Below are 24,055 nucleotides of genomic sequence, written 5' to 3' on the forward strand. Positions count from 1 at the left end.
TGGAGATTGAGCTATGTCTGGCCCAAACTGCTTCTGACGTGAAGACGCCGCAAAAAGTGAAACCAACTGAGACAACGCGATCGGAGACAAAATTGGCACTCAAAAAAATATCAATGGTAAGTTTGTTTTGAGATGGAAATATTTATTTATTATTTTTTACGTTAAAAACGAAAAAAACCTAAAAACACTTTTGACCTTTCGCTTATCTTATCTCTTCGCTTATCTCTAACGTACATAAATTTTCAGTTTGAAAAATATGAAGGTTTCACAAATATCATGCACAACAAATTTACTTGTTTGTATTTATTTTATACTTTTGTACTCGATCACAAACATAAATAATTTGAGTTTTTAATAAAAATTAATAAACTTATTTATTTAAAACTCTAAACAAAGTTGAAAGTATAATTTTTATTTAACATTGAAAATATTTGGCACCATTTCGCGTATAATATTTATTTATTTTATTATTTATTTCACCATAAGTATCATATAAATCTACACCCAAAAAAAATTGTCATAGAAACTAAACTATTCTTATATAAATATTAAACTATTGAGAGTGAAAAATTGTTCAATAAGATTAGTATTAAATTAATACTTTGAAAGTATCAAAAAAATACTTATGTTGTTTAAAAGTAGGGCATTAGACAACAGTTTTAGACTTTTAGGTATAGAAATAAAACAAAAAGTATACTGTTTATATTATTTAGTATTGAACAAACACTCATAAAAGTGTGTCATTAAAATAAACTTTAGACGGTATTCAGTTTTTTAGGGTTATATACAAAATTGTTTGATTTTACATTACATATAATATTCTGCTATTTTTCTGTGTGTAGCCACATACAACCAAAAACTAGCATGTAAATAATCATTCCAAGTCGATTGCAGCAATTGACTTTGCTTGATTGTAGATTTTTTCATTGATTTGTTTGTTTATTTTGATGTGGTTTGATTTCATTCATTTATGCCGCTTTTGTTTGTTTCAAAATAGTATTCATAACGCCACTAAAATGGTTTTAGCTTTTATAACCTAGGTCAATTTAATGTCTTTTTATTTCTTGAAATATCTTTGCATTGTTATATTTTGTTTTAAAAGATTTATTTGAGACATTAATTAACAAATAATCTTATAAAAATTTAATTTAATTAACATTGATGATTGATATTTAAGAATAAAGTTTTATGAGCACTTGAAGTATTTCCTCCTACCGGTTTCATATTTTAACGACCATATCTGAGAATTTATTGTTAATATATATCTCATATTTACTTAAGAATAATTGCAAACTTTCCATTCTAGAGAAAGCATTCGTACTAATTTGTATTATATTAATTTGTGATTAGTTGCAATTACCCTTTTTTACCTCTATTCTAACAATTGTGTAACATTCACACAATTTATTTTGCATTTATTCTCCATCTCAAGCACTTACTATTTATTGTATATATAAATATGTTTTAGGTAAACAAAGTAAAGTGTAGATCTGCTTTAATGCATTTGCCTTTGATTTATTTCTCGTTGCATTGCTGCTATAAACTATCAGAAACTCTCCTTCTAATCCGCCCATGCATATTTCATGTTTGTTGCATATAATTTACATTTAATTTTATGCATTGGCATTATGCTGCCGAAACGTGAGCATTTCATGGACAATTTCACAGCGAGTATTTCATTAGATTTGGGCAACATTCGTTATTCGGCTGTTGCAGTGCATGTTTTATTATCTTTTGGGTGTTTATTAAAATTTGCATTTAATTATTTCGTTTCATTTCATTATTTGCAATTTGTGGCTGCTGCACTTTGCTGCCAATGTTATTATGTGGCGACTAAGTCTGAAATGTTGTACTACAATTCCAATTAAGTTGTGCTTTAATGCGATTGCATAACGCCCAAGGGGCGTGGCCCAAAGTTGTTTTGCCTGTGTGCTTAGTGGAAGTAATTTTTTCGATGCTTGCGGTTAACTATTTGTAAATCACAAATTGATTCCGCCCAATGCCTGATTATGAATATTCCATTTGCTAATATTGACTTTTCTGTATGTGGTGCTGTATTTATGAGTATCAATTGCAATTAGCATTCTGCACAGGCTTAGTGACGCATGATTAGAGCTTTATCAATTCCAAATTATTTTATTGACAGTAGCACTTAAAGCTGGAACACTGTTTTTACTTAAAGGGGGTGCTTTTAATCGATTTTTAAGGGGCTTTGTGATGGGCTTTCCAATTGATCGATTACTGAACATCTTTTTTATGGGACTCGTACATTTAGTTGCAACAAACTGCACTGACAAATCAATCAACAATTGTGTACATTAAAATGGCCTATTTTTGCGCTTTAATTGCTAAAAGCTAAATTGAATGGAAATAATTGGGTTAAAAGGCTTGAATGAGGAAGTGGGACAATGCCTGATTGAGTTATTGTTTTAAAATCATATTAATGACATTTATTTCTAAAGCGACACATACACATACAGATGTGGGTTTTGTATTTATTATTATTATTGTGGGCATTCCCCCTGGGGCATTTCGATCTAACATTTATCTCAAGTATGTGTGTATTTATGTACGTTTGTGTACTCATGATTTATTTGGAGTAGCCGGTTGCATTGTTTATCACGGTGATTCCTTATCTTGAGGGGCTCACTAATCATCTTGACAGCTTATACATACGTCAGTTTATTATTTACGTTCTACATTAAACATGTGCTAAATACGTTTGTTTTAAGCAAAACAATAAATGTGTATTTGATGCGAGGCGATATTTTGCTGTAAAAGTCAGTTCGATTTGGTTTGAGCTGGAATTTTGCATGGTCCTTACATTAGTTGACAATAAAGATTCGGAAGCTATAATTATTTCTTTACGGATGCAATTAACAAATCGTTTTGCTTACATAGGGATGAAAACTTATGTATGTTGAAATTGAAAAAATCACAAAGTATTTGTAAATTCCATTGTTTTAGTTCTTTCTTAAAGAAATAGTTTAGTTTTAGTGAAAAATACTTTTTTGACTTCAAGCTTTTCTTAGTAATATTTTCAAAACAAAAGTCCACACCATATTTTTTGGACTGACTTTTTATGTACCAACAATTTTGAAATATCTATTATTGTTTTCCCAAACTCAAGATTTTTAACAAAGTAATTATTATTATAGATTTATTCTTAACCAAATTTTTTAACTCTTGTGGGCAATATTAATGATATTTTATTTTAATACCAATTAAAATATAAAAGTTCTGAAAATTAAAAAAAAAATTAATCAAACCGTTGGTGGATACATATAGTAAATTTTTAGAACAAAATGATATATGAAAAAAACAATTAAACTCACCAATCCTTAGCATGGTTCTGAACCGTTTATCAAGGGTTTCGGTTCTCGCTAACTTCCGATCTAATTAGACCACTAGGGTCAGGAAACTCACCCTCAATCAAGGCAAACTCACCATAGCATACTAATTAATTCCCAGATTCAAACCGTCTTGATCAGATATTTGAGAAAACAAACATAAAAACCAGGCACAAACGTGTAATTAATATTTATATAATTAAGATGTTGACGCTCATATTTTTGTGTGCCAGACGCCGACAGGCAGAAGTGAACAGGTGTGAACCGGTTGCGCATGCGCAAGGCAGAATAATCAAGTGGCACAGCTCACGTGATGACGCCTGTTTGGGTATTTTTGCACTATAATTAAGCAGAAATGTGTCACAACACTTGTTGCTAACACAGCTTGGCTAAGCCCACAAAGGAGGTCAACAGGTATTATGGGGCCGCCACTGAGTCTGGTGATAAGATCGTGATACAAAGTGAGCAAATTCATAAATCAATCACCTTTGGAATTTGATGTCGTCTGGATAGATAACTGCTTAAAAGTTCACAGTCATGCTGATTAAGGCCTCAATTAAGTAACTTTGTCGTGGTTCATTGCGCCCGTTATTAACCCCTCGGGTATTTCCTATGTCAGCCCCGATACGAACATTCCAGCCAGTTGAATATACTTGGTAAATAGTCAGCGTTATTTGCACCTTACTCGCTTCACTTCGCCGCGGGGAAAGGTGAGCAAACAAAGGAAGTGCGGGTATGGTAACCGCCTGTAATGCACTTAATTATAGAGTTCTGAGTAAGCGGGGTCTTCGAACGAGGACCGACCGCATGGAAGATAATGCCACTGAATTATGAAATAGTTAGATCGTATTTATAGCCCAAGATAATGGCATAAAGACCCCTAGTACGATTCTGATTAACACATTATTTTATAGAAATTTTAAAAGAACTTGTGAAGCTGGAATGAGATTTTTAAGAATTAAAACGAATCTAATTTTACAAAGGATAATTATTTTCGTACACTTTTGGGCTATATTCTGTAGTTTAAATAGGACTGAGTTTTATTTGTTTATTTTTATGTATTTTTATTTGGCAAATAAATGCCGCTCTGTTTATTTACAAATATTATTAGTAACTTGAAATATATTTGCAACATCATATTTTACAATATTTAAAAAGTTATTAAGTTACTAATCAACTAATCTCATACTATAATTGCTTTGTAATTTACACTTATAATATTTGTGAAAAAACAAGTTTTTTGAGCAATTGCAGTTTTTCCTTCTATCGGTTGCATGTTTTACAGCAGACCTTTTCTAAAATTTAACGTTTATATATTTTCTATATATAAATACAAATAATTGAAAACTTCCCATTCTAGAGAAAGCATTCGTACTAATTTGTATTATATTAATTTTTGTTTAAATTCACACAATTTATTTATCTATCTCAAGCACTTACATTTTTTTTGCTTTATTCCCTAGTTCAAATGTTACTGATTTTTTTTTCAAGTTAATTATTTAAAAATAAAATATTAAAATAACATTTTGATACATTGCTGTTTTTTAAGGCGCATACACTCGCTGATTTTTTATTGCATATTCTTTTATATATAACTATATATAACTAAACATATTCTTTTATATATAACTAAACAATACAAGCATGTTATTTTTTATTGGTATTTATTTTTTGTTCAGTGAGGTGTAACAAAAGGAAATTGCTTTGTACTTAAAAAAGGTGATAAAAATATATTATCATACACCTTAGCTAAAGTGATTAAGCGTTTAAATATGAAATAGAACAGCTTTCGATTGCACCAATAACATCTATCAATCAATTGTATTGGCTAAACATTTTTTTTAATGTTTGATAATCGCAATATATATATGTATATAATCCGTTTAGTACGCAACATATTTAATTAAATTTTGGTATCCTGTTTAAGTCGTTACTCCAGTAAGTAATATTATAATAGCAACAGACAGTGAACTACATATATTTCCAGGAAAAATCAAATTAAATATTCAATAGTTCAACCGTTCTAACCTTTTGCATATTCTTTTTATCTCGCAGCGCCAAAGAAAAGGTTTTTCCCTTTGAAAAACAATCCAGATTTCCCTAACGCACTCGACTCCATTCAATAACGAAGACCTTGTCTGCGTTATATCCCTCATTGGCAACCCTATCGCAACAATCTTTTATCCAAACACACAACAAGCCTGCGACCCTTCGAACAAATGCCGTCAGTTGCTCGACACTCCTCCTCCGGCAGAGATGTTTCCCGGCTTCCCCGACGTCCCCGGTTCGCCGGTTCTCCGGTTCCTTTAAGCCAATTTGTAAACCATCAAATCGCGTTAAATGCGCTTTTCCGGTCGCGGCCTCTTTTCCTCTTTTATCTCTGGCTGACTGCCGCAGAGGAGGAAAATCTCATTGTGAATGTTTTGCTTGCTAAACGGAAATGGTTAAGCTGACAGCGGCTGTATCCTTTTCGGCTTTGCACCTCCGACAGGTACAAGGACGACATATGCCTTGATAAGGATGCAATCGTTCGCGCTTCTCCCAACTTATTGATTTGTTTACCTTTGGGCCATCGCCTTTGTGCCATCCGTTTGTCTGTGAGAACGGAAACTGGAAAGCGGTTGGGGAACGGATTTCACATACAGTTATATGTAAGCGTTTTCGTTAACTATTTTCCGCCCTCAGCAGAGGATTGTCACCAGGCCAGCACCATCTCCATGCCGCTTTACGCCCAACCTCTGTTTTCGAACTTCCGTCGCAGTACAAAACGACCGAAAACCGTGGCCAATGCACTCGGCTCATGCACAGTAGCCAGGTTGCCAGGTCGTTGTTGACCCGGTTCTGTTCATAAAATGCTTGAAAAATGAGCGTGTAATTTACGAGCTGTTTGTCAACAATGCAGGGAAATCTATTTCGTATTTTATTGCAAAGAAAGAACCGAGAACTGGAACCGAAACTGACCATTCTCGGCCTAATGAGGCGTTTTTGATCGCTTCCGCTTGGCATTGAATAAATTTAAATGCTCATTAGGCCCAAAATTTTGAACAAATCGTCTTAATGTCACGGGTCGAGACAGTGTCTCATTCATTATCCTATTTAATTGAGGAATATACCTTGAAAGGGAGGGGGAGGAACTGGGGAAGTTTCAGTTAAAGGTTAAGGTTGGCAAGAAAAGGGAAATTTAAAAGAGAGTTAATAACCCAATTTTAATAAGATTGCAAAATAAAGCAAACCTATTTGTTTTATTGATTTCAAACGTTTTATGAAACCTTTATTTTATGATATTAAATTGAATTATTTTTTTTTACTAAGCCATGTTTCAAAACTGAAGTTATATTTTATTCTGTAGTAATGTTTAATTATTTGTAATTAACTTATTATTATTAATTATTACATATTTTGAATTAAAATATAACTGCTTTCAGTATTCACTATTACACATTTAAAATTTAAATATAAGTGTTTTCAGTACTTTTAAATCTTCCTTTAAGTTTATTTCAAGTTTGTTTTTACCATGCAATTAAAAACTTAAAGTTTCACCACTTTGTTTGCAATAGATCCTTCTGCTTCCGGGAATCTTTCACCACTATCTACCTTTGCGATCCCAGAAATAACTTTCGTATAGTTGTCTTCCTTGTCAAGCAGTGGCTTCCTGGCGCTTCTTTCCTGGTCTCCTGGACACACAATCAATCATAATTGTTTCTCAGTTTGTCAACAAACTCGCAGTTCGGTGGTGTTAGAGTTCCGACTTGTCTGTTATCGCAATGCAGCCAGGCTGTGGGCGGTGGGCGGTAGGCCACGCCCACTTTGAGCGGCATCGGCTAAGTTTCAGCAAAAAGCCATTGACATTTGTGGGCAGGAGGGGGGTGGGTTGGCGAATTGGAAGGACTCGCTTTGGCGGCGTTGCATATAAAGTTGCAGCAAAAAGAGCGCCAGGGGAGCCACAACAATAACGAAGGACGAAGGCTGATAAGCGTTGAACGGAAGTGGCACACAGACACGGGAACTAGCTTAATGGGTGTGGGTGTATGAATACACTTGGAAAATATACGTGATCTTCTATTTTTTCAGCTATATTCAAGCGAATTGCCAAAGTAAAAATCGTTCGATAAAATAACGAGTAAGTTCTATAAAAACCACAATTGTCAAGCGGCAGAAATTTGGTTGGATGAGATATATATATTATAGAAATATTTTAGATTTAAAAATTTTTATTACATTTTTGTTGAACTAGAAAAATATGTTTTGCTTTCGTTAGATAAAGAATCTTTATAGATTTTAGCAATTTTAAAAACTATGTTCAGGACACAAGTCTCTTTTTTTTTTTTTGGTTTTATTGGAAATTAAAATTAAGAAACTCTGTGCATGTGTTTCTGGTTTTGTTAATGGTTTAACCAATACGTTTTATTTCAAGGCCAAAGAGTACAGACCTACATTTATCACGTTGGTAACAAATTTACATCTGATCATTTTTTGTTTTAAATACAATAACAAGTTTTTCGGAGTGCAGCGACTAACGTGTGACAAAGAAAAAATCGTTTGGTAGAAGGATGGGTGGTGCAACAGTTTGCCAGGGAATATTGACGGACCAAAGTCGCGTTGAGTTGCTATCAATGGCATTGGAGGAATTCCCCAGTGTGTCCTGCGTGGCAGCAAAGCATGAAAACCCGATTACGCTCTGTTGATATGCAAGGACCTTCCCTTTCCCTTCCCATCTCCTCTCCCCTGCATCCCTTAAACATATATATACATCGACATATCTGTGCAGGCAACGACGAAGGAGCAGCAGAAGGCGTTGCGTTAACATATGATTGTCGTCTGCCTCGCCAAAACATAAAAAGGGATAAAGGATAACGAAGCGCAAATTTCAAATAATCATGAATATTACATGAGCTGCAAAAGTAGACACAAACGTTACATACACATGGAGGCCAGAGCTCCTGTTCCTTTTTTCTTTCGGATCCTCCTCCTTCTTGGCGGCGATTTATATGAAAATCATTCACACGTTCCAAATTATTTATTAATGTCTATGCAAAATTGTGTGAACCTAGGGACGACGTGGAGGGGGTTGTGGGCTAGGAAGTGCCGCCGCAGTTAAAGAGGGTTCAAACTGCTCGCAAGTCAGGATTTGACAGTTTTTTCGTGTTTAATTTCCCGGCTTTTAACGGCGAGCAGAAAATGGCTAGACATTGACAAGGGATTGCGGCTGGAAAATGTTCTATAAATCGATTCTAAATTTTTACATTTATTTTGTTTTGTCTTATGCTGACTAAAACTAATAGTATTTTTTCTAGTTAACAGCACTTTTTTTTCATTTAAAATGTAATCTATTAACTTACATTGCTAAAAAATCGTTAATACCCATAGCTTATGAATGATGTCCTCCTCCACTTACGCACAAAGGCACCTTTGCTAAAGGGAAATCGAGACAGCTTGACTGATAACAAGCTCCTCTGTTCGTGTGAGTGCGTATCTGTGTGAGCGCTTAAGAGTATCTGTGAGTCCGTGTGCGTGTGTGTGCTTGGATGTGAGCCCCAAAGGAGAGTTCGCGGCAATGAGCTTGCAATAATGTGATAAGCGCAACGGAAATGAAAACAAGAATAAACGCAAGTGCAAACCGAGCGATGACAGTGGCATGAAAAAAGGAAGACAGCGTAAGTACCAACAACAACGTCAGCCAAAGCTGCAACAACAAAGGCGAGCCACAACAAAGAACTGAGCACTTAAAAGCCATGCGAAGGCGCCAACGTCAACGTCATACAGGTGCACCGAAAGATATAAGTTTAATATGTAGGTATGCTTATTGTTAAAGTTTTCAAATAACAAATCAAAAAAATTTAATTTTAAACCTGTACTTCTACAAAACTAAATTTTTCAAACTGCAGTCTGTAAACTACTGTTTGAAAAATGGAGTTTTGAAGTAATATAGATTTTAAAAGATATTTCTTTGAGAATAAAGTAGTATTTTTTAGAGTTATTTTTTCAACACTTTTATTCATTTAGAACAAATATTTAGGCAAGTTTATATTTATTAATATATACCTTTTTTAAAACTAAGCAACAACGTATATTTAATAGAAACACCTATTGTCGTCAAACATTTTAATATCGAAGTAAAAAATTTGTTCCCGTGCAACGAGCAATGGGACGGATTGAAAAAGGCGGTGCAGTGAGGAGCTGCCGTCATCAGGCAGTCAGGCAATAAAAGCAAAATTGCCATTGGAGCCAAGACCCCCAGGATTTCCACCCCCCTCGATCCCCTCAACACCCGGTATCCCCTTAACCCTCCACCCATCACATGTGGCGCTTTTGCCTCAATTATTTTTATTGGTTCGGCGCAAAAATTTACGTTGCATACTTTGCAGCGCCGCCTGGCATGGCGTTAATTTCGTTATGGAAAATTGCAACGACTTGACATGTGAGCGTGTGCGATGGGGAACCGGATGATGGGAATCGGGAAAGTCAGATGGAAATGGGGGATAATTGCGACAGGCACTGCGAGAAAAGTGGTGCGTCATTGTTATTATTAAGATTAAAGTAGACCTTTGAGTCTCTTTTGAAGTAATAACAAAATCTAACACTAACTAGAAATCTTTTTTTCAACGTAGATCTTTATTTGCATTTATTCATTTTATTTTTCCCCTAGTCTTAAAAATACTTTGTTTTTTTTATTTGATTCTAACTCACCTGGTCCGAAACAAAGGTTTTGCAAAACAAGAAAAATTCTCTTTATATTTGTTATCAGAATTAAAACATCGGAAACGATGCTTTTGTTTTTAATTCAAATAAAGAAAATAAGCATGCGAGAATGATGTTGGTTTATTCTCTTTTACACCCAATTTTTTGTTTTAATCTTTTTTGTAGTTGTCAGCTAGCAGGAATTTTCAAGCTCAGTGTATTAGAACCTGTGGAAAAGCGGAAAATGGGAACGTGCACCATGGTGTAAGGGAGCCGACAATGCGGCGCCACTGCATACAATTGAGCTTAATATTGAAAACTTTCGAGTATCTTAATTAAAGGTTAAGTGTGTGTGAGCCTTTTCAAAAGGAGAACGGAGAAAATGCTCGAATTATGGTAATTTGTGTTGAAAGGCTGCTAAGTGGGCAATTGAAATCGTTGAATGGGCGCAAGATTTACGGCTTAAGCATAAGGATCAGTAATTGGCAATCAATGAGCTGTTGCCAAATATTGGTTAAATAATTTAATTATTTGATTCATTTGCAGTCGCATTTTTTTGGCTTAAACAACTTTATTTGATTAACGTAAATGCAAAGAGGCACCTTTGGAATTGCTTCTCCCACTGACATAATAATTAATCCATTAATTCATTTAAACTCAATATGCAGTCAAAATTTATTTATTGACCACTTTAACTGGCACTGGTCAGTCATTTATAATCCAAAAGGCCGTGTAAAAGAAGTGAAAGGTGTATAAATTGAATATCATTTATCAAAATAAATGGCACTACCAACCACTCAATGCAATTTGCATTTGTTCTATAATTATACAACAAAAGCAATTAAATTTAACTTAATCAAATTGCACATTGACAGCTTCAAATGCAGAAACACCCCTCGATAAAACAAATGCAATTGACCTGAATTTCAAATTGCAAGTACCGAGCACGAATTTCACTCCTCCCCTTGAACAAGTATCGAACATCTTTCCCTCCCAAAAGCCCAATCAATAATCGAACGTGTGAAAGAGAGATATAGCTGAGTGATGAAGAGAAATACAGAGAGTCGGGGTAATAGATGTTCGAAATAGCTAGCGCTAATAAAAAATGTAAATTGTATGCACAATATTAAGTTGAAAAATCCAACACAATAAATACAAATTAGATGAAATGTCAAAGCAAAAGCAGCGCAAGTGGATTACATTGAGACGGTTGGCTGGAGTGAACCAAATTTCATACAGCCTACTATCAATGACTTTCAAAAAATTGTGAGCAAAAATAAAATAAAATGAATTTAAAGAATATTTTTGTTCTTATTTCTAAAACTATAAAAAACATTGTATCCCTTTGAATTTGCTTTTTTTTTTTAAAATAAAAAGTTTATTTATTAAACTGTTTATTCAGCGAGATTGTAGGAGAAATAAAAAATTTGTATATTTTTATAGATTAAAATAATAATAAAAATTTAAATTTAAATTTTCCAAAGCTTAAAAAAAATCTCTTCCAACTGGATTCCAGATGCTCCTAAATTTCACTTAAATTTGTTTGGCTAATTATTGGAAATCTTACTTTATTTATGTTTAATCAAGCTTGATTATTTAAACGGTCCAACCCAAACACATTGTCATGCTTCAACTCTGGCTAAAACATGGCGCAAATCCAATCCGCCTGCCCGAGTCCTGACCAAGTACAAGTTTCGAACTCACGTAGAACGCCATGACCTCCTCCTTGAAATCCTCCTGCGAAAATCCCGCATCCGCGCCCACTTCCTCCCCTTGATGTCTGCTGTTATCGCCGAGGGCGATACTTTCAATGCGCTGTCGGTAAAAATTACGCACTTTTAGTTGGTCGCCTTCGTCCGCTGATGTTTTCGGCGAGTTGTCTGACGTTTTTTTTGCTCGTTTCGCTAGCCAGAGGCGGGACATGAATATTTTAAAAAATTCGCAGCGCTCATCGCAAGATTGAGACGATGTTAGATGTTTGGCGGCGAGAATGGCGAGGAGACGCAGGACCAACGCACACGCACAATGAATAATTTAAGAACCCCGAAGACAGACGGGTCCTGGCATCATCAAATAAATGCCAAATGAGCAATCAAAGTGCCATGAAAGACTAACTAAGCAGAGCCACCAACTGATGAGGAGCTGTAAAAAATGATGTACACGAATTATCGGGACAGTGGGAGTTTTCTTTTTTTTTTTGGGTGGCTTAGCTTAGTGGGCGGAATTTCGGGCCCAGCAAATGAAGCGCGTAAACAGCAAATAAAGTTGAGAGAAATTTTTACGCATTTTTGCTTGCATAAATAATAAAAAGTTGTTTTACTTAGCGCAGAGTACAAATTCGTGTTCCACTAAAGTATATATATTAGGCAATTCAAAACACGATAGTCAAACTGGATTAAATTAAAGAAATAAAGTTATTTTTAGCAAAAGTTTTATATTAAGCAGTATATTATTTTTATACTTTTAACAGATCAAAGTCTTGTTTGATATTTTACTTCCTCAAAACACAAATGGATCTATTTCACACAGCAAAGTTTCTTTATGAAAATTTAAAGTGGCCTACGCACCGACGACAAAAGGAAATAGCTGGGAAAACTGAATTATAGATTCCACTCGAGGCGGAGAACTTGGCAGGCGCTGCTCCTCGGTGGAAGACAAAAACTTATTATGCGCCCGGGCTTTGGCCGCATCAGCTGGGACCCTGTTGATGGGTGGATGGGTGAAAATTCAGTGGGGCTGCACTCACAGCCCCATATTGTCGATACATAAGCAATTGGTATGTACAACTGCGGCTCCTGGCTTTCCGCCTGTTTCCTCCGATTTTCCCGGGGACCCAACGAGAGAAATGCGGTTATGAATTCCTGAACAGAAAAGTCGGGAAACAGCATCGACTGCAGTTGGCCCGCACAAGAGGCTGAAGTTTTTTATTAAAACTTGTGCAGCGAAATGAGCGTAAGGCTAAATAAAATATATATATATATGAAAAAAGAAAATAAAAAGTTTCATAAAACATTTGTGACTGCGCAATTTTTATGGCTCTCAACTTTAAGTTGCCCGTGTGGGGCAAAAGGAGCATAAAGAACAGGGGCATTAACTAGGCAACTATTGGACGGGGAACTCTGCAAGAACCAAGCACGTTTGCTGGCCCCAATTCGAAACGAAAGTGGAAGAATTTATTGCACTGACATACTAAGACGATTCCTATGTTGTTATCGAAATGGGCCAAATGCGCTCAAGCCATAAAATTGAATTTACCCCGCAAAAAGGTAGATAAAAAGAAATTTGTTATGTAGGTTAGAAGGATCATTGATCTCGCGTTTTGCTAAAAGTCTGATAATAAAGTTGATAAATGTTCCTATTGCTTTTCAAAGTCTCAGCAGACAGTATATAAATTCTTTAGTTTTTAATATCATTATTATTTTTTGAAATAGGAGTGTGAAAGCAGTGTTAACATTATATTTTACCATCTTTTAAACTATTAAGTTTGATTATGTTTTTGTTTATTTATTTGGTTAAAGAACAGCTCAATATACAGGTATATTACAAAATAAAATTTATAAATTTAAAGATTAAAGGAACGCAATAATTCTACTTGATTTTAAGATGTTAATTAAAGTAATTTTTAGCATGCTTTAAGTTCTATAGTTCGAAGGCATGAGAGATATCCCTCGCAATCTTCATCGACTCTAATTGCACTCACCATTTTGAACTTAAATGGACGTAGCAAAACGCTATTTGTGTGCACTTTGAACCCATCACCTGGGCTTACTCACAATTGGCTCAAATATCGTTTCGGTTGTTAAGTTGAAATGCCAGAGCACAAAAGCACACCAAAATTCGAATGAAACCATAACAGAATTCAACAACTTAAGCTTCTGGCAGCCACACAATACACAAATCCCAGTTTCGGCTTAAGTGCCAAACAAAATTTGCAACAAATTTGGCCGTTATCGAAATGACCCATTGACTGCATAGCTCCCAAACAAACACTCTCGAACACATATCGCTCTAATGAAACGCAATATCTTCGAGACAATGCTAATTGCCAACGATGCAAACAGTAGCTGCATTGAGCGCAGCATATGCAACGAACTTATCGGACTAAATTCTACAGTTTCTGCACAGGGAAAAATAGTTTAAGTTAACCGGCAAATTTTGGTAATGCCGCATACCGCATTTATTTATCGAATCGAATGCTTTTTACAAAAGATATTTATCTTTAGGATTAAATTGTATATTAAAAATAAAATAATATTCTTATATAAGAAATAATTATCTAAAATTAAGCATTAAGGTAAGAATCAAACTGTTTCTAATTTTGTTGAAAATAAGAAAAAATAAATTACAAGAAAACCTTTGAGAAGAAAATATATTCTTATGTGTAATATAATTTTTCTCAGTGTGTGTGTGCGAGCCTGGGTGGTATGTTTATGTACGAATGTTTGTGGAGAAGCATTCATTCGTCTGAACGTTTCGTTAACTTGGCCAAAAGCCAATTTTCAGCCAAAACGCATGCCAAATTTGCCAAAAACGGGGCGAAACGAAATAAGAGAAATTGCTAAATATTTTATGATATCGATGAGGCAGGCAATTCCGCAGAGAAACTCCCAAACACACAGAAAACCTTTCGTGTTGTTGGAAATGTAGTTCAGCAATGCCAGCAAAGCGCATTGACAGGCCATTCAAATGCGTTTTAATACCCTGCCTTTTTTGTGGGGTCAAAGAATATTTGACCCTAGAAGGTTGGTTTGAAACGTTAGTTCATAAAAATCATAAAACAAAGTTTTTTAAACAGATTTAAGTTACTTTGGAAAATGATCTTTTGTTATGGGCCACATGTCTAGTTTATATTTTTTATAACACTAAATATTTCAGCCCAGCGCTACAAGCATATGCTTATTGTTAAGGCAATGGTCATTATACTATGAACAAATTAAATATAAACATTATTGACTTATGGCTAGCACATATAAACTATCTTATTTTAAAGAATTTTCAGTTTTTTTATATTCATGGATAGAAAATTTAAATTAGTTAAAGGTTTAAACGACAAAACATCATCAAACATAAATCAAAATAAATAAAATACTATTATAAAATATATATGTGCGTACTATAAATATTCTCAAGATTCTTTTGTGTAGTATAGCATGGGCTAAAAAATTTGTGAAGTAGTTATTCAGTTGTTTTTTTTTTTACAATTACGACATGTTGCTAATGCACAACAGTGCCAAAGGGTACATTGCACTGACAAAATCTTGAATACCCCTCTGGCTGCTCGCTTATTTATGCCATTTATGGGATATTCCTGAAATATGACTCCAGCAGTTATCCAAACTTGCCTGCCTTCGCCTCCCCAGGGCCAATCGATATCTCATGGCTGCCTAAAAGTATGCAAACGAGCCCCCAACAAAAGCTTTGATGATGGCAACTTGAACACTCACCTGCAGTTGAACCGTGGGCGGTGGCATTCCCACCCTGTTCCACCTGATTTAGCCCATCGACGCTGGACCGCGTCTTTTTGCCCCGCCAAACGCTTACGCCACAGCACTCGGCGCAGCAGCAGAAGACAAAGCCCAGAATCAGCAGGATCCAGGCGGAAACCATCAGCACTATGGTCGAGGTGGATCGATAGCTATAGTTCTCGTCCCCGATCAGCACCAGTACTCTTTCCGCCGTCAGATTGGCATGGGTGGCAGTGGCACTCCCATTGCCATGGAAGTCCAGCAATCCGGCCTCCAAGGTCGGTGAGTAAAAGCCATCGACATTGGCCAAAGCCGCGTAACTACTGCCCACCGTATGCAGATATGGCTGCACTTTGGTCACACGCACCACTGTATAATTAGCCATTATTGCTGCACTAGATCAATCACGATGTCACTCAATCAATCAATCACTTTGCTAACTTGTTATAAACAGAATTTAACACTAAAACGAATATATTGAGCCGCCAAACGTGACCGTATCTTTGGTAACCCGCCAGCAAACTGAACTCTACATTTATTCCATATATGTATTATTTATTTTACTCCTTCGTTTTTCGGTTTCTGAATTTTCGGTTTTGTGTGTGAGAAACAGCGACCACAGTTGACGACTGAACCGCAGTTTTAATGCCCGCTATCTTCGTTATCACTTTGTGTATTTAAGCAGATAGATCGAGCGACAGAATCTCGTCTCTTGTTTAAACAATTTTGTACGCGTATTAACGCCTGCCTGCCAGTTTTTGCTATTTTTGCTATTTTGTTTTTATTTTTTAGCCAGACGGGCCTGTTTCAGCGTTTTCCTCTCGCCGATTTTTGACCGACTTTTGTTTACCTGCGAGAGGCGCCGATATAGTGGCTCATTCTCAGTCACGATCGGTTGTGGTGGATTTCTCCCTGGGCTAGTTGTAAAGCTCTGTGGTCGAGAATGGCTACGAGCTTTTAGTAATTCTGTGATTAGCTAAATCTAGATACTTAATAGATAATTATGCAAGTTTGCTTTGTGTTCAATGAAGAGAGATTAATTTAAGGTCTTTATTACTGTATTTTTCTATAAAGGTTTATTTTCGTATCTTTGTAGTGCCGAAACAAGGTCCTTACATATTTAAGTAATTTTTTGAGCTTGGCGAATAGGAAAATATTAAAACATTTTGTACTTATACAAACATTTAAAAAATATTTGTTTCAGTTATTTTGGGTATGTCACTAGGTTTAAGACTCGCCCTCCAAAGGAGGTAATAAAGGCGTGTCGATCGCACCTTTAATTTTGTGATGAAAAATTCGACTAATAAACAATACAATTTTTTTTAAAGTCATAGAGCAAACGTTTTTCTAACGATCTGCTCAACAGAACAAAAATTATTCGAGGGTCCTAAAATAAGATTCCAATGCAACTTACTAGGCAGATTATAGTAGTCTTCAATGCGCCGTCCAAAAAATTATGTTTAAATACTGGAAAACATTAGTTTGCAAATAAGCATTTCGACAATACATTAAAACATTTAAATCAATTTTTTTTTTTTTAATTTTATTGATATTAATAGTGGTAGGGGTATCCAAGCTTCGATCTCTTGGCTATAATTCTTGTTCGGTAAACAATTCTAGGTAAACAGCGTACACACATTAAATGTATGCTGTTTAAATATGAAAAAGCTTGCAAAAACAAATGCAATGAATTTTAATATACCAGCCATCAGTATTAAATTTTTGCTAAAAGCTATAAGATATACGAGGAGGATAATATGGGATTTACTGTTCACTTTAATGTACTTTTCGTTCTGCTGCTAATGGGTAAGTAATAGTTAATAAAAAGATAATTTGATAAACCAATTTTAAAGTCCTAGACTTGGGACAACCCAACAGTGAACATGAAGATTATATTGATCCTGAAGAGCCGCCAGATGATCATTTAACACGGCCTGATATGGAATACGTTGATGGCGATAATGAAGTGAAAACCTCGTTTGATTATCATAACGAAAACCAGGATCATTTAACAATTGATCAACCAGATCCTCAAAACGAAACATTAGCTGATATTAATATCGAAACGTATGATGATCATCTAACAACTGAATTTGAAGATCTTTATGATCGCATATTAGATGTCTTAAGTCCGAAAATGCCAAACGAGGATCAAGAAGATCAAAATTTAAATCAAGATTTAAGTTATCACAACGATCCAGATCCAGATGATGAATACGAAATTGAAGATCGAATAGTGCGTTATGCGATGCATCAATGGCATGAAGAAATTTAATTTACTGGATTTAACATTTTTATATTTTTCATTTTAATTAAACGAGATTACAATTTTACTTCAATGCTCTCTTGAGTTTTTATTTATTAATCATTCGTTTAATCATTAGTTTTTGGCTAATCAGTTCTCCTGCGCATGCCAGCCACTTCAGCAATTTCGCCACAGTTCATGCGTCGGTCCCAACCTAAAGGTTAAAACAGTTTGAACATAAAAACTTATATATAAAACTATAAAAAAAACTCACCAATGCAGTTAATACGTGAGAGCTCACAACGGCCTACATTCCTCCAGATCCAAGTCCTTCGTGTCTTTTCCCTGCACTCCCTGTTGAAGAAGGGCAGCTCACGATCATTTGGATTGTGAAGCCTTTCCACGCATCTTTCACAGCTGCGTTCCAATTCCCTGCAATCCCGTTCTTGGCCAGCAACCAAAGTCAAGGCCAGGACTACAATCCAAAATTAAAATAAGAAATTTAATGATTTCAATCAGAACCTACCAAAAAATACGGTGCAAATAGTTTTTAGATGCATTATGTCAGATTGTAATGACAAGAACCTATCAGCTAACTGAACTACAGAACACACCAATCAGTCTCGACTTTATATAAACACCAAAAACAAAGAGAATCAGATAGAGCATATGTTTTGAAACATATGGTAAGTGTTTAAAACAGAAATAAAAGCCATTTATAACAGAGGGAAAAGTTTCAGGAAGTGTTTCAAAAGTAGGACGTCTTTTAAATCAAATTGAAAAGACCATATACTGTGATTCCTGAATGTATTAAAGACATGTGTTCAAAAATAATGCGCCTTTTTCCCTGAAAGAAACCTGCACTTTATAAAAGCCCAAGTATTGGCTCGCTTTCAGCACAGAACTTAAGCGAGTTTTTAGCTGCAAGATCACCATGTCGAAAATCACACTGGTAATTGGTAAGCCACTACAAAGATTTATTCTTTGTGCAACTAATAAAATGTGCACTCTGGTTTAGCTTTCATTTGCCTTTGCGTGGCCGTTCAAGCCCAATCCGATAGAGAGATTTGCAGGCGAATCAGGGAGCGATGTGACTCCAGGGCTGATCGAAATGGAAGGACCAACGATGTTTCAGACATCTTTAACGAGAACTGTCGCCGTTTAGACAGGCGTTGGCGCAACATCTCAAGATGCGAACTCGCATGGGCTACTTGCCAATGTAAGGGTCTTAAAGATTACTATTCCTATATTGCCTATTTATTTTAAACTTAATCTGTGTACAGTGACCCTGGAACGTTGTGAAACTTTGTCCTGTGACAATGTTAGGCGAGTGCTCGCCAGACGACCCAACGAGTAAGGCCCCTCGAATGAACTGAACGACCATTCAGAAAATCGAGTGAAACCTGCATTCCTGCGAATTAATAAACACTTCAATGCTCTCTATTTCATTTTGTTTTCTTATATATTATATTTTAACGAAAAAGTAAAAAAAGCTTAAGCGGGATAAGAAAGACATTTAAATTTTTGTATTAATTGGGAAAAAATTCCACAGTCGAGTTTCACAACAATATGAAACGTGTAACTCGTTGTAAATATATGTAGTAAATTTTAGACCGTGACGACCAGTAATAATTATTTTCCTAAAACATGTACGATTTGCAAAATATTTGGATAAATTTTCAAGAATTTTATTTTATTAATTATTAATTCTTCAATAATCTAAATACAACACATTTTGGATGTTGTGACATTTGAGTATATTTATTTATTTTATTTACTTCTTTAATTTTTTTTCCACAAGCTCGAACGAGTTTATGAACCTCGTGTGCACATTTGGCTATTCATACAATTTTAAATTTTAAATTTATGTTTACTCAATTGTTCCAGTGACGCGGAATATAAAAGAACAGAGTGAACAAGACATGTTTTTAATTTATTCGAACGAGAAACCTTGACCAAGAATGATCCCGATAAGCTCCGCCAAGCTAAATAGCAAACTGGCCACCAGGTCTCTTCTAAATGAAGGTGAGTAGATTTTGTTTCTTAAACAAATAAAACTATAAACTGTAATGATATACTGTTCTACTAAAAGGTCGATCCAACAAGAAATCTTGCGTATGCCTGTTGGTTGGAATGGCTCTTGGAGTTTGCCTAGCGGGAATTATTTTTTATTCTTCGCTGCCCAATGAAGATTACAGTAATAAGCCGAATAATCTTTTAAAAATAATTGGATTGGAAAAGCCACAAAACGTAAGCCAGAGTGCTACAACAAAATCAATAAATCTTGCCAAAGCGTTGGAAGTGATTAGCGTTGCGTCGACTACATTGAACATAAAAAGTACACAAGAAACCACAGAAGAACTTAACAACAGCGATGATAGCTTAAATGAATAGTTTGATTGCTTTATATATGATTTAAATTAATTTTTTTAATTAGAAACCTTGTATTACTGAGTATGAATTTTTATACCCTTGCAGGGTATTATAATTTCAGTCAGAAGCTTGCAACGCAGTGAAGGAGACGTTTCCGACCCTATAAAGTATATATATTCTTGATCAGCATCACTAGTAGAGTCGATCTAGCCATGTCCGTCTGTCCGTCCGTCTGTCCGTCCGTTTCTATGCAAACAGGTCTCTCAGTTTTTAAGCTATCTGCATGAAACTTTCCCAAAAGTTGTCTTTCTATTGCAGGTAGTATATAAGTCGGAACGAGCCGGATCGGACGACTATAGCATATAGCTCCCATAGGAACAATCGGAAAAATAAATGAAAAAAATTTAACTTTTCTGTTTTTTAAATTTTTTTTTAGTTCTTTGAGATATTGTAATGGTTAAATATTTCAGAATTACGTTTTAAATTTCATCAAAATCGGACGACTATAGCATATAGCTCCCATAGGAACAATCATAAAAATAAATGAAAAAAAAATATAACTTTTCTGTTTTTTAATTTTTTTTTTAGTTCTTTGAGATATAGTAATGGATAAATATTTCAGAATTACGGTTTAAATTTCATCAAAATCGGACTCCTATAGCATATAGCTCCCATAGGAACAATCATAAAAGTAAATAAAAAAAATTATAACTTTGGTGTTTTTAAATTTTTCTATAAGTTCTTCGACATATAGTAATGGATAAATATTTCAAAATTAATGTTAAAATTTCATCAAAATAGGACGACTATATCATATAGCTCCCATAGAAATAATAAAATTATATAAAATAACTACCTAATATTTGAGCTGCAAATCATCATTGCTTCAATGTTTTTAGACATATACGCAAGTAAATCATAATTTTAATGTTTTCAAAAATATTTAATTCTTGCAATACCTGCAAGGGTATATAAACTTCGGCTTGCCGAAGTTTGCTTCCTTTCTTGTTTAAAGATAATAAAAGGCAGTAGTTTATTAAGCTTGATAAATAAAGCCAATTAATTAATTTTTTTGAGTTTAAAAAATATTAATATAATAACCGAAAATAAAATAAATTTATATCCTAAAGCTCCTTCGACTGAAAGTCGCTGATCAGAGAAACTAAAACATATGCTTCATTTTAAACCGGAATATCTAAGAAAAGGCAAAAGCCAAACAGGATTACTCTTGGGTTAGATAAGGTCGGGTAAATTCAATGCTGAAATTAAGTTGTTCTATTGTAAAGTCCTGAACAGCATTGGGAAAAACCTGTGCCTTTTATAAAAATATGACATTTTATGAGTTGAAATCTAGTTTATATAGATTCATTTCCAAGCGTCTTGACCTTTTTGTAAATCTATTATTGATTTAAAGGCACAGATCAGACAAAAAGAAACATCATACTTTAGAGAGCATTGAAATGTTTATTGGTTTTTAATAATACAGATGTTAGTTAACTTTTTTTTAGTGCCGTTCAGTTCTGAAGGGTTTTAGTCTTCCAAAGGGCGACGAGTTGTAGTACGACGAGGAGAAGGAGTCCTAGGTCCTGACCTACGAGTGGTAGTAGTACGAGGAGTGGGAGGCCTAGGTCCTGGGGTCCTACGAGTGGTTGTAGTACGAGGAGAGGGTGTCCTAGGTCCTGACCTACGAGTGGTAGTAGTACGAGGAGAAGGAGTCCTAGTTGCAGGAGATGGTGTCCTAGGTGTTGGGGTCCTGCGGGTCGTAGTTCTCGAAGAAGGGGTTGGAGGACGGCCGGTGACTCCACCACCCCCAAGGGTTCTTTTCACATTGTGGCAGTTAATGAGGCTACAATTTTCGAGGGTCACTGTAAATAAGAAGTTTTTTGGGAAATTATATTAATAAGTTTCGTATCGAAAACATTTTTCTGGGATACCTACAGCGGCAAGTGGCCATAGATAACTCGCAACGAGAGATATTGCGCCAGGATCTATCAGCTCCACGGCAGTGATTATTGAAGATGTTTGAGATGTCACTTTCCCTTCCCAATCTCCGTTCATTTCGTAGACACTTGGCGTTCTCAGTTTGGCAAATCTCAGGATCACGTGGCCTTACAGTAGATTGAGCCTGAACAGCCACGCAAAGGCAAACTATAGCTAAAATGGGATTGCCATAGGAATTTTAATGGATTATTTAGTTGGTAGGGCCACCTAGATCCTTACCAAAAATAATAGTAGCTTTCGACATCTTGGTATTGCTGCTGAGAAGTCGGTTAAATTCACTGTCGAAATTGACTTCGCACTTGGGCTTTTATAAAGTGCTTGACAGCCTTCAGGAAAACCTGTGCCTATTATTCAAAAATATGTCTTTATCATGACCGGGAAGTGATGCCCTTCAATGCGCTCAAAAGATGACCTATTTCATCTCCATTTAACAAAAAGGTTTGTTGGCAATTGTGTAAGGCTTTTGTTGCCATATTATAAGAATTATTAAAGAATTTTTAAAATCTTTTGTTGTAAAACATCTGTTTTACCGGCATCCGTGCTGATTGGTGTTTATATAAAGTCGGGTTGGAGCCAAGTCTTCAATAGTTAGCTAACTGATAAGTTCCAGTGAAGAGCCACCAAGCCAAAGTAATGCATATCAAAGCAATTTTGACCGTGTTAGCTGGTAAGTTTGGATTCAACACCATTTTTCCTTTAATTGGCAACTTTAAATCTGGTTTATAGTCCTGTGCCTGACTTTGGTCGCTGGACAACATAGCAACTGCGATGAATTAACCAGGAGGTGTGAAAGATGCGTGGAAAGGCTGAACAACCGAAATGATCGTGAGATGCCTGTCCTGAACAGACATTGCAGGGAAAGGACACAAAGGACTTGGCGCTGGAGGAATGTGGGACGTTGTGAGCTCACCAGGCTCAACTGCCAGGGTAAGTTTGGAATAAATATTGAAGGTATCTAATTTGTAATTGAAACATTTTCGCCTTAGGAGTTGATCGTCGCATGAATTGTAATGACATCGCTGAGCTCGCCGGCATGGAACGTATTAATTGATTTCAATTGAATAAATTTTGAAATTGATTCACAATAAAAATAACTAGAGAGCATTGAAATATTAATATTGTTTTATTTTTGAGAATTAAATTATTCGGTTGGAACTTAAAGTTAAAATTGGCAATGTGATCAATTTGATCTGTTTCTGTTATTTTTAAAAAGTGCATTTAAATTTGTATGCCTTCTATGATATATATATAAAGTAAACTGTGTTAACAGCTATCGATATTCTCAGCTACAATCAAACACTAACATTCTCTATCATGCCAGCGTTTGTGGATAATGGATTTTATAGTTTTAAAATGGCAATTTTTATAATTTTTGAATCTTAATATTAGGTAACAAAATTCTAGCATAATCTCGTCCCTTTAATGAAATATTTCAATTTTGTGAACTGACTTAGATTTCAGAGCTTTTCTTCTAATTTGCTTTATTTAGATAAACAAAATGCAATTCAAACTTTTCAACTAAACAAGCACTGGTGCTTGGGACTTTAAGCCCTGATTTAATGACTTGCAAGTCCAGCTGAGCCGTCGCCCATCCGTTTCTTGAAGCCGCAAATCCTGTTCACAAATTAGAAGCCACAGCAACCAGCCAAACAAACCGCAGTAGCCCCATCCTCGAAGCCCTCTAACTGGTCTTTTGGAATAAAACCGCAGCCAAAACACAAAAACCAAAACGCCCACCCAAAAAAAGAGACAGAACAAAGCCAAACAAGTGACGTCTTTTGTCCGATGGCCAGTGTCCAAACTCTTGGATCGTTGCACTGTTGCGTTTTCGAATTTCAACTTGGTCTGCGTGTAAATTTACTTGCTCAGATTCAATTCAAAAGCGATTATCACCACTTAGCTGTCAGCGACACGATGCCAAACTTCGGGCCAAAAAAACAAAA

The 24,055-nt window shown here is 35.4% G+C and overlaps 7 protein-coding genes and 1 long non-coding RNA gene across 9 annotated transcripts in view; 5 read left to right on the forward strand and 3 right to left on the reverse strand.

Moving 5' to 3' along the window:
- LOC128259897 (uncharacterized) overlaps positions 1–16,140 on the reverse strand; it is a 40,654-nt gene extending 24,514 nt beyond the window's left edge. Inside the window, exon 1 of the mRNA XM_052992524.1 lies at positions 15,473–16,140. Coding sequence (XP_052848484.1) covers positions 15,473–15,878 — 406 coding nt within the window. The 5' untranslated portion in view covers positions 15,879–16,140. The remainder of the gene's footprint in view (positions 1–15,472) is intronic.
- Positions 1–24,055, forward strand: LOC128259905 (uncharacterized). The gene is made up of 2 exons (XR_008268093.1): positions 1–116; positions 23,602–24,055. It is a non-coding gene; the product is annotated as an uncharacterized LOC128259905 (long non-coding RNA).
- On the forward strand, positions 17,202–17,768 carry LOC128259900 (uncharacterized). 2 transcript variants are annotated; one of them, XM_052992528.1, is made up of 2 exons: positions 17,202–17,299; positions 17,353–17,768. In XM_052992528.1, the coding sequence occupies exons 1-2, from the start codon at positions 17,251–17,253 to the stop codon at positions 17,766–17,768; spliced, it is 465 nt and encodes a 154-aa protein (XP_052848488.1). In that variant the 5' UTR covers positions 17,202–17,250. The 2 variants fall into 2 exon arrangements, with proteins under 2 accessions (XP_052848488.1, XP_052848486.1); XM_052992526.1 differs by having other exon boundaries at positions 17,225–17,299; positions 17,347–17,768.
- LOC128259902 (uncharacterized) lies at positions 17,731–18,423 on the reverse strand. Its single transcript, XM_052992530.1, has 3 exons — positions 18,265–18,423; positions 18,013–18,213; positions 17,731–17,952 (listed from the first exon to the last, which is right to left on the reverse strand). The coding sequence occupies exons 1-3, from the start codon at positions 18,296–18,298 to the stop codon at positions 17,885–17,887; spliced, it is 303 nt and encodes a 100-aa protein (XP_052848490.1). The 5' UTR covers positions 18,299–18,423; the 3' UTR covers positions 17,731–17,884.
- On the forward strand, positions 18,571–19,181 carry LOC128259904 (uncharacterized). Its single transcript, XM_052992532.1, has 3 exons — positions 18,571–18,697; positions 18,757–18,957; positions 19,022–19,181. The coding sequence occupies exons 1-3, from the start codon at positions 18,673–18,675 to the stop codon at positions 19,093–19,095; spliced, it is 300 nt and encodes a 99-aa protein (XP_052848492.1). The 5' UTR covers positions 18,571–18,672; the 3' UTR covers positions 19,096–19,181.
- LOC128259901 (uncharacterized) lies at positions 19,636–20,488 on the forward strand. The gene is made up of 2 exons (XM_052992529.1): positions 19,636–19,763; positions 19,831–20,488. The coding sequence occupies exons 1-2, from the start codon at positions 19,700–19,702 to the stop codon at positions 20,130–20,132; spliced, it is 366 nt and encodes a 121-aa protein (XP_052848489.1). The 5' UTR covers positions 19,636–19,699; the 3' UTR covers positions 20,133–20,488.
- LOC128259899 (salivary glue protein Sgs-3-like) lies at positions 21,553–22,461 on the reverse strand. Its single transcript, XM_052992525.1, has 3 exons — positions 22,332–22,461; positions 22,050–22,265; positions 21,553–21,976 (listed from the first exon to the last, which is right to left on the reverse strand). Exons 1-3 carry the CDS (start codon positions 22,354–22,356, stop codon positions 21,642–21,644), a joined length of 576 nt encoding a protein of 191 aa, XP_052848485.1. The 5' UTR covers positions 22,357–22,461; the 3' UTR covers positions 21,553–21,641.
- Positions 22,657–23,222, forward strand: LOC128259903 (uncharacterized). The gene is made up of 3 exons (XM_052992531.1): positions 22,657–22,779; positions 22,839–23,039; positions 23,099–23,222. Exons 1-3 carry the CDS (start codon positions 22,746–22,748, stop codon positions 23,161–23,163), a joined length of 300 nt encoding a protein of 99 aa, XP_052848491.1. The 5' UTR covers positions 22,657–22,745; the 3' UTR covers positions 23,164–23,222.

The sequence above is a fragment of the Drosophila gunungcola genome, assembly GCF_025200985.1.
Source record: "Drosophila gunungcola strain Sukarami chromosome 3L unlocalized genomic scaffold, Dgunungcola_SK_2 000009F, whole genome shotgun sequence".
NCBI classification, from domain to species: domain Eukaryota; kingdom Metazoa; phylum Arthropoda; class Insecta; order Diptera; family Drosophilidae; genus Drosophila; species Drosophila gunungcola.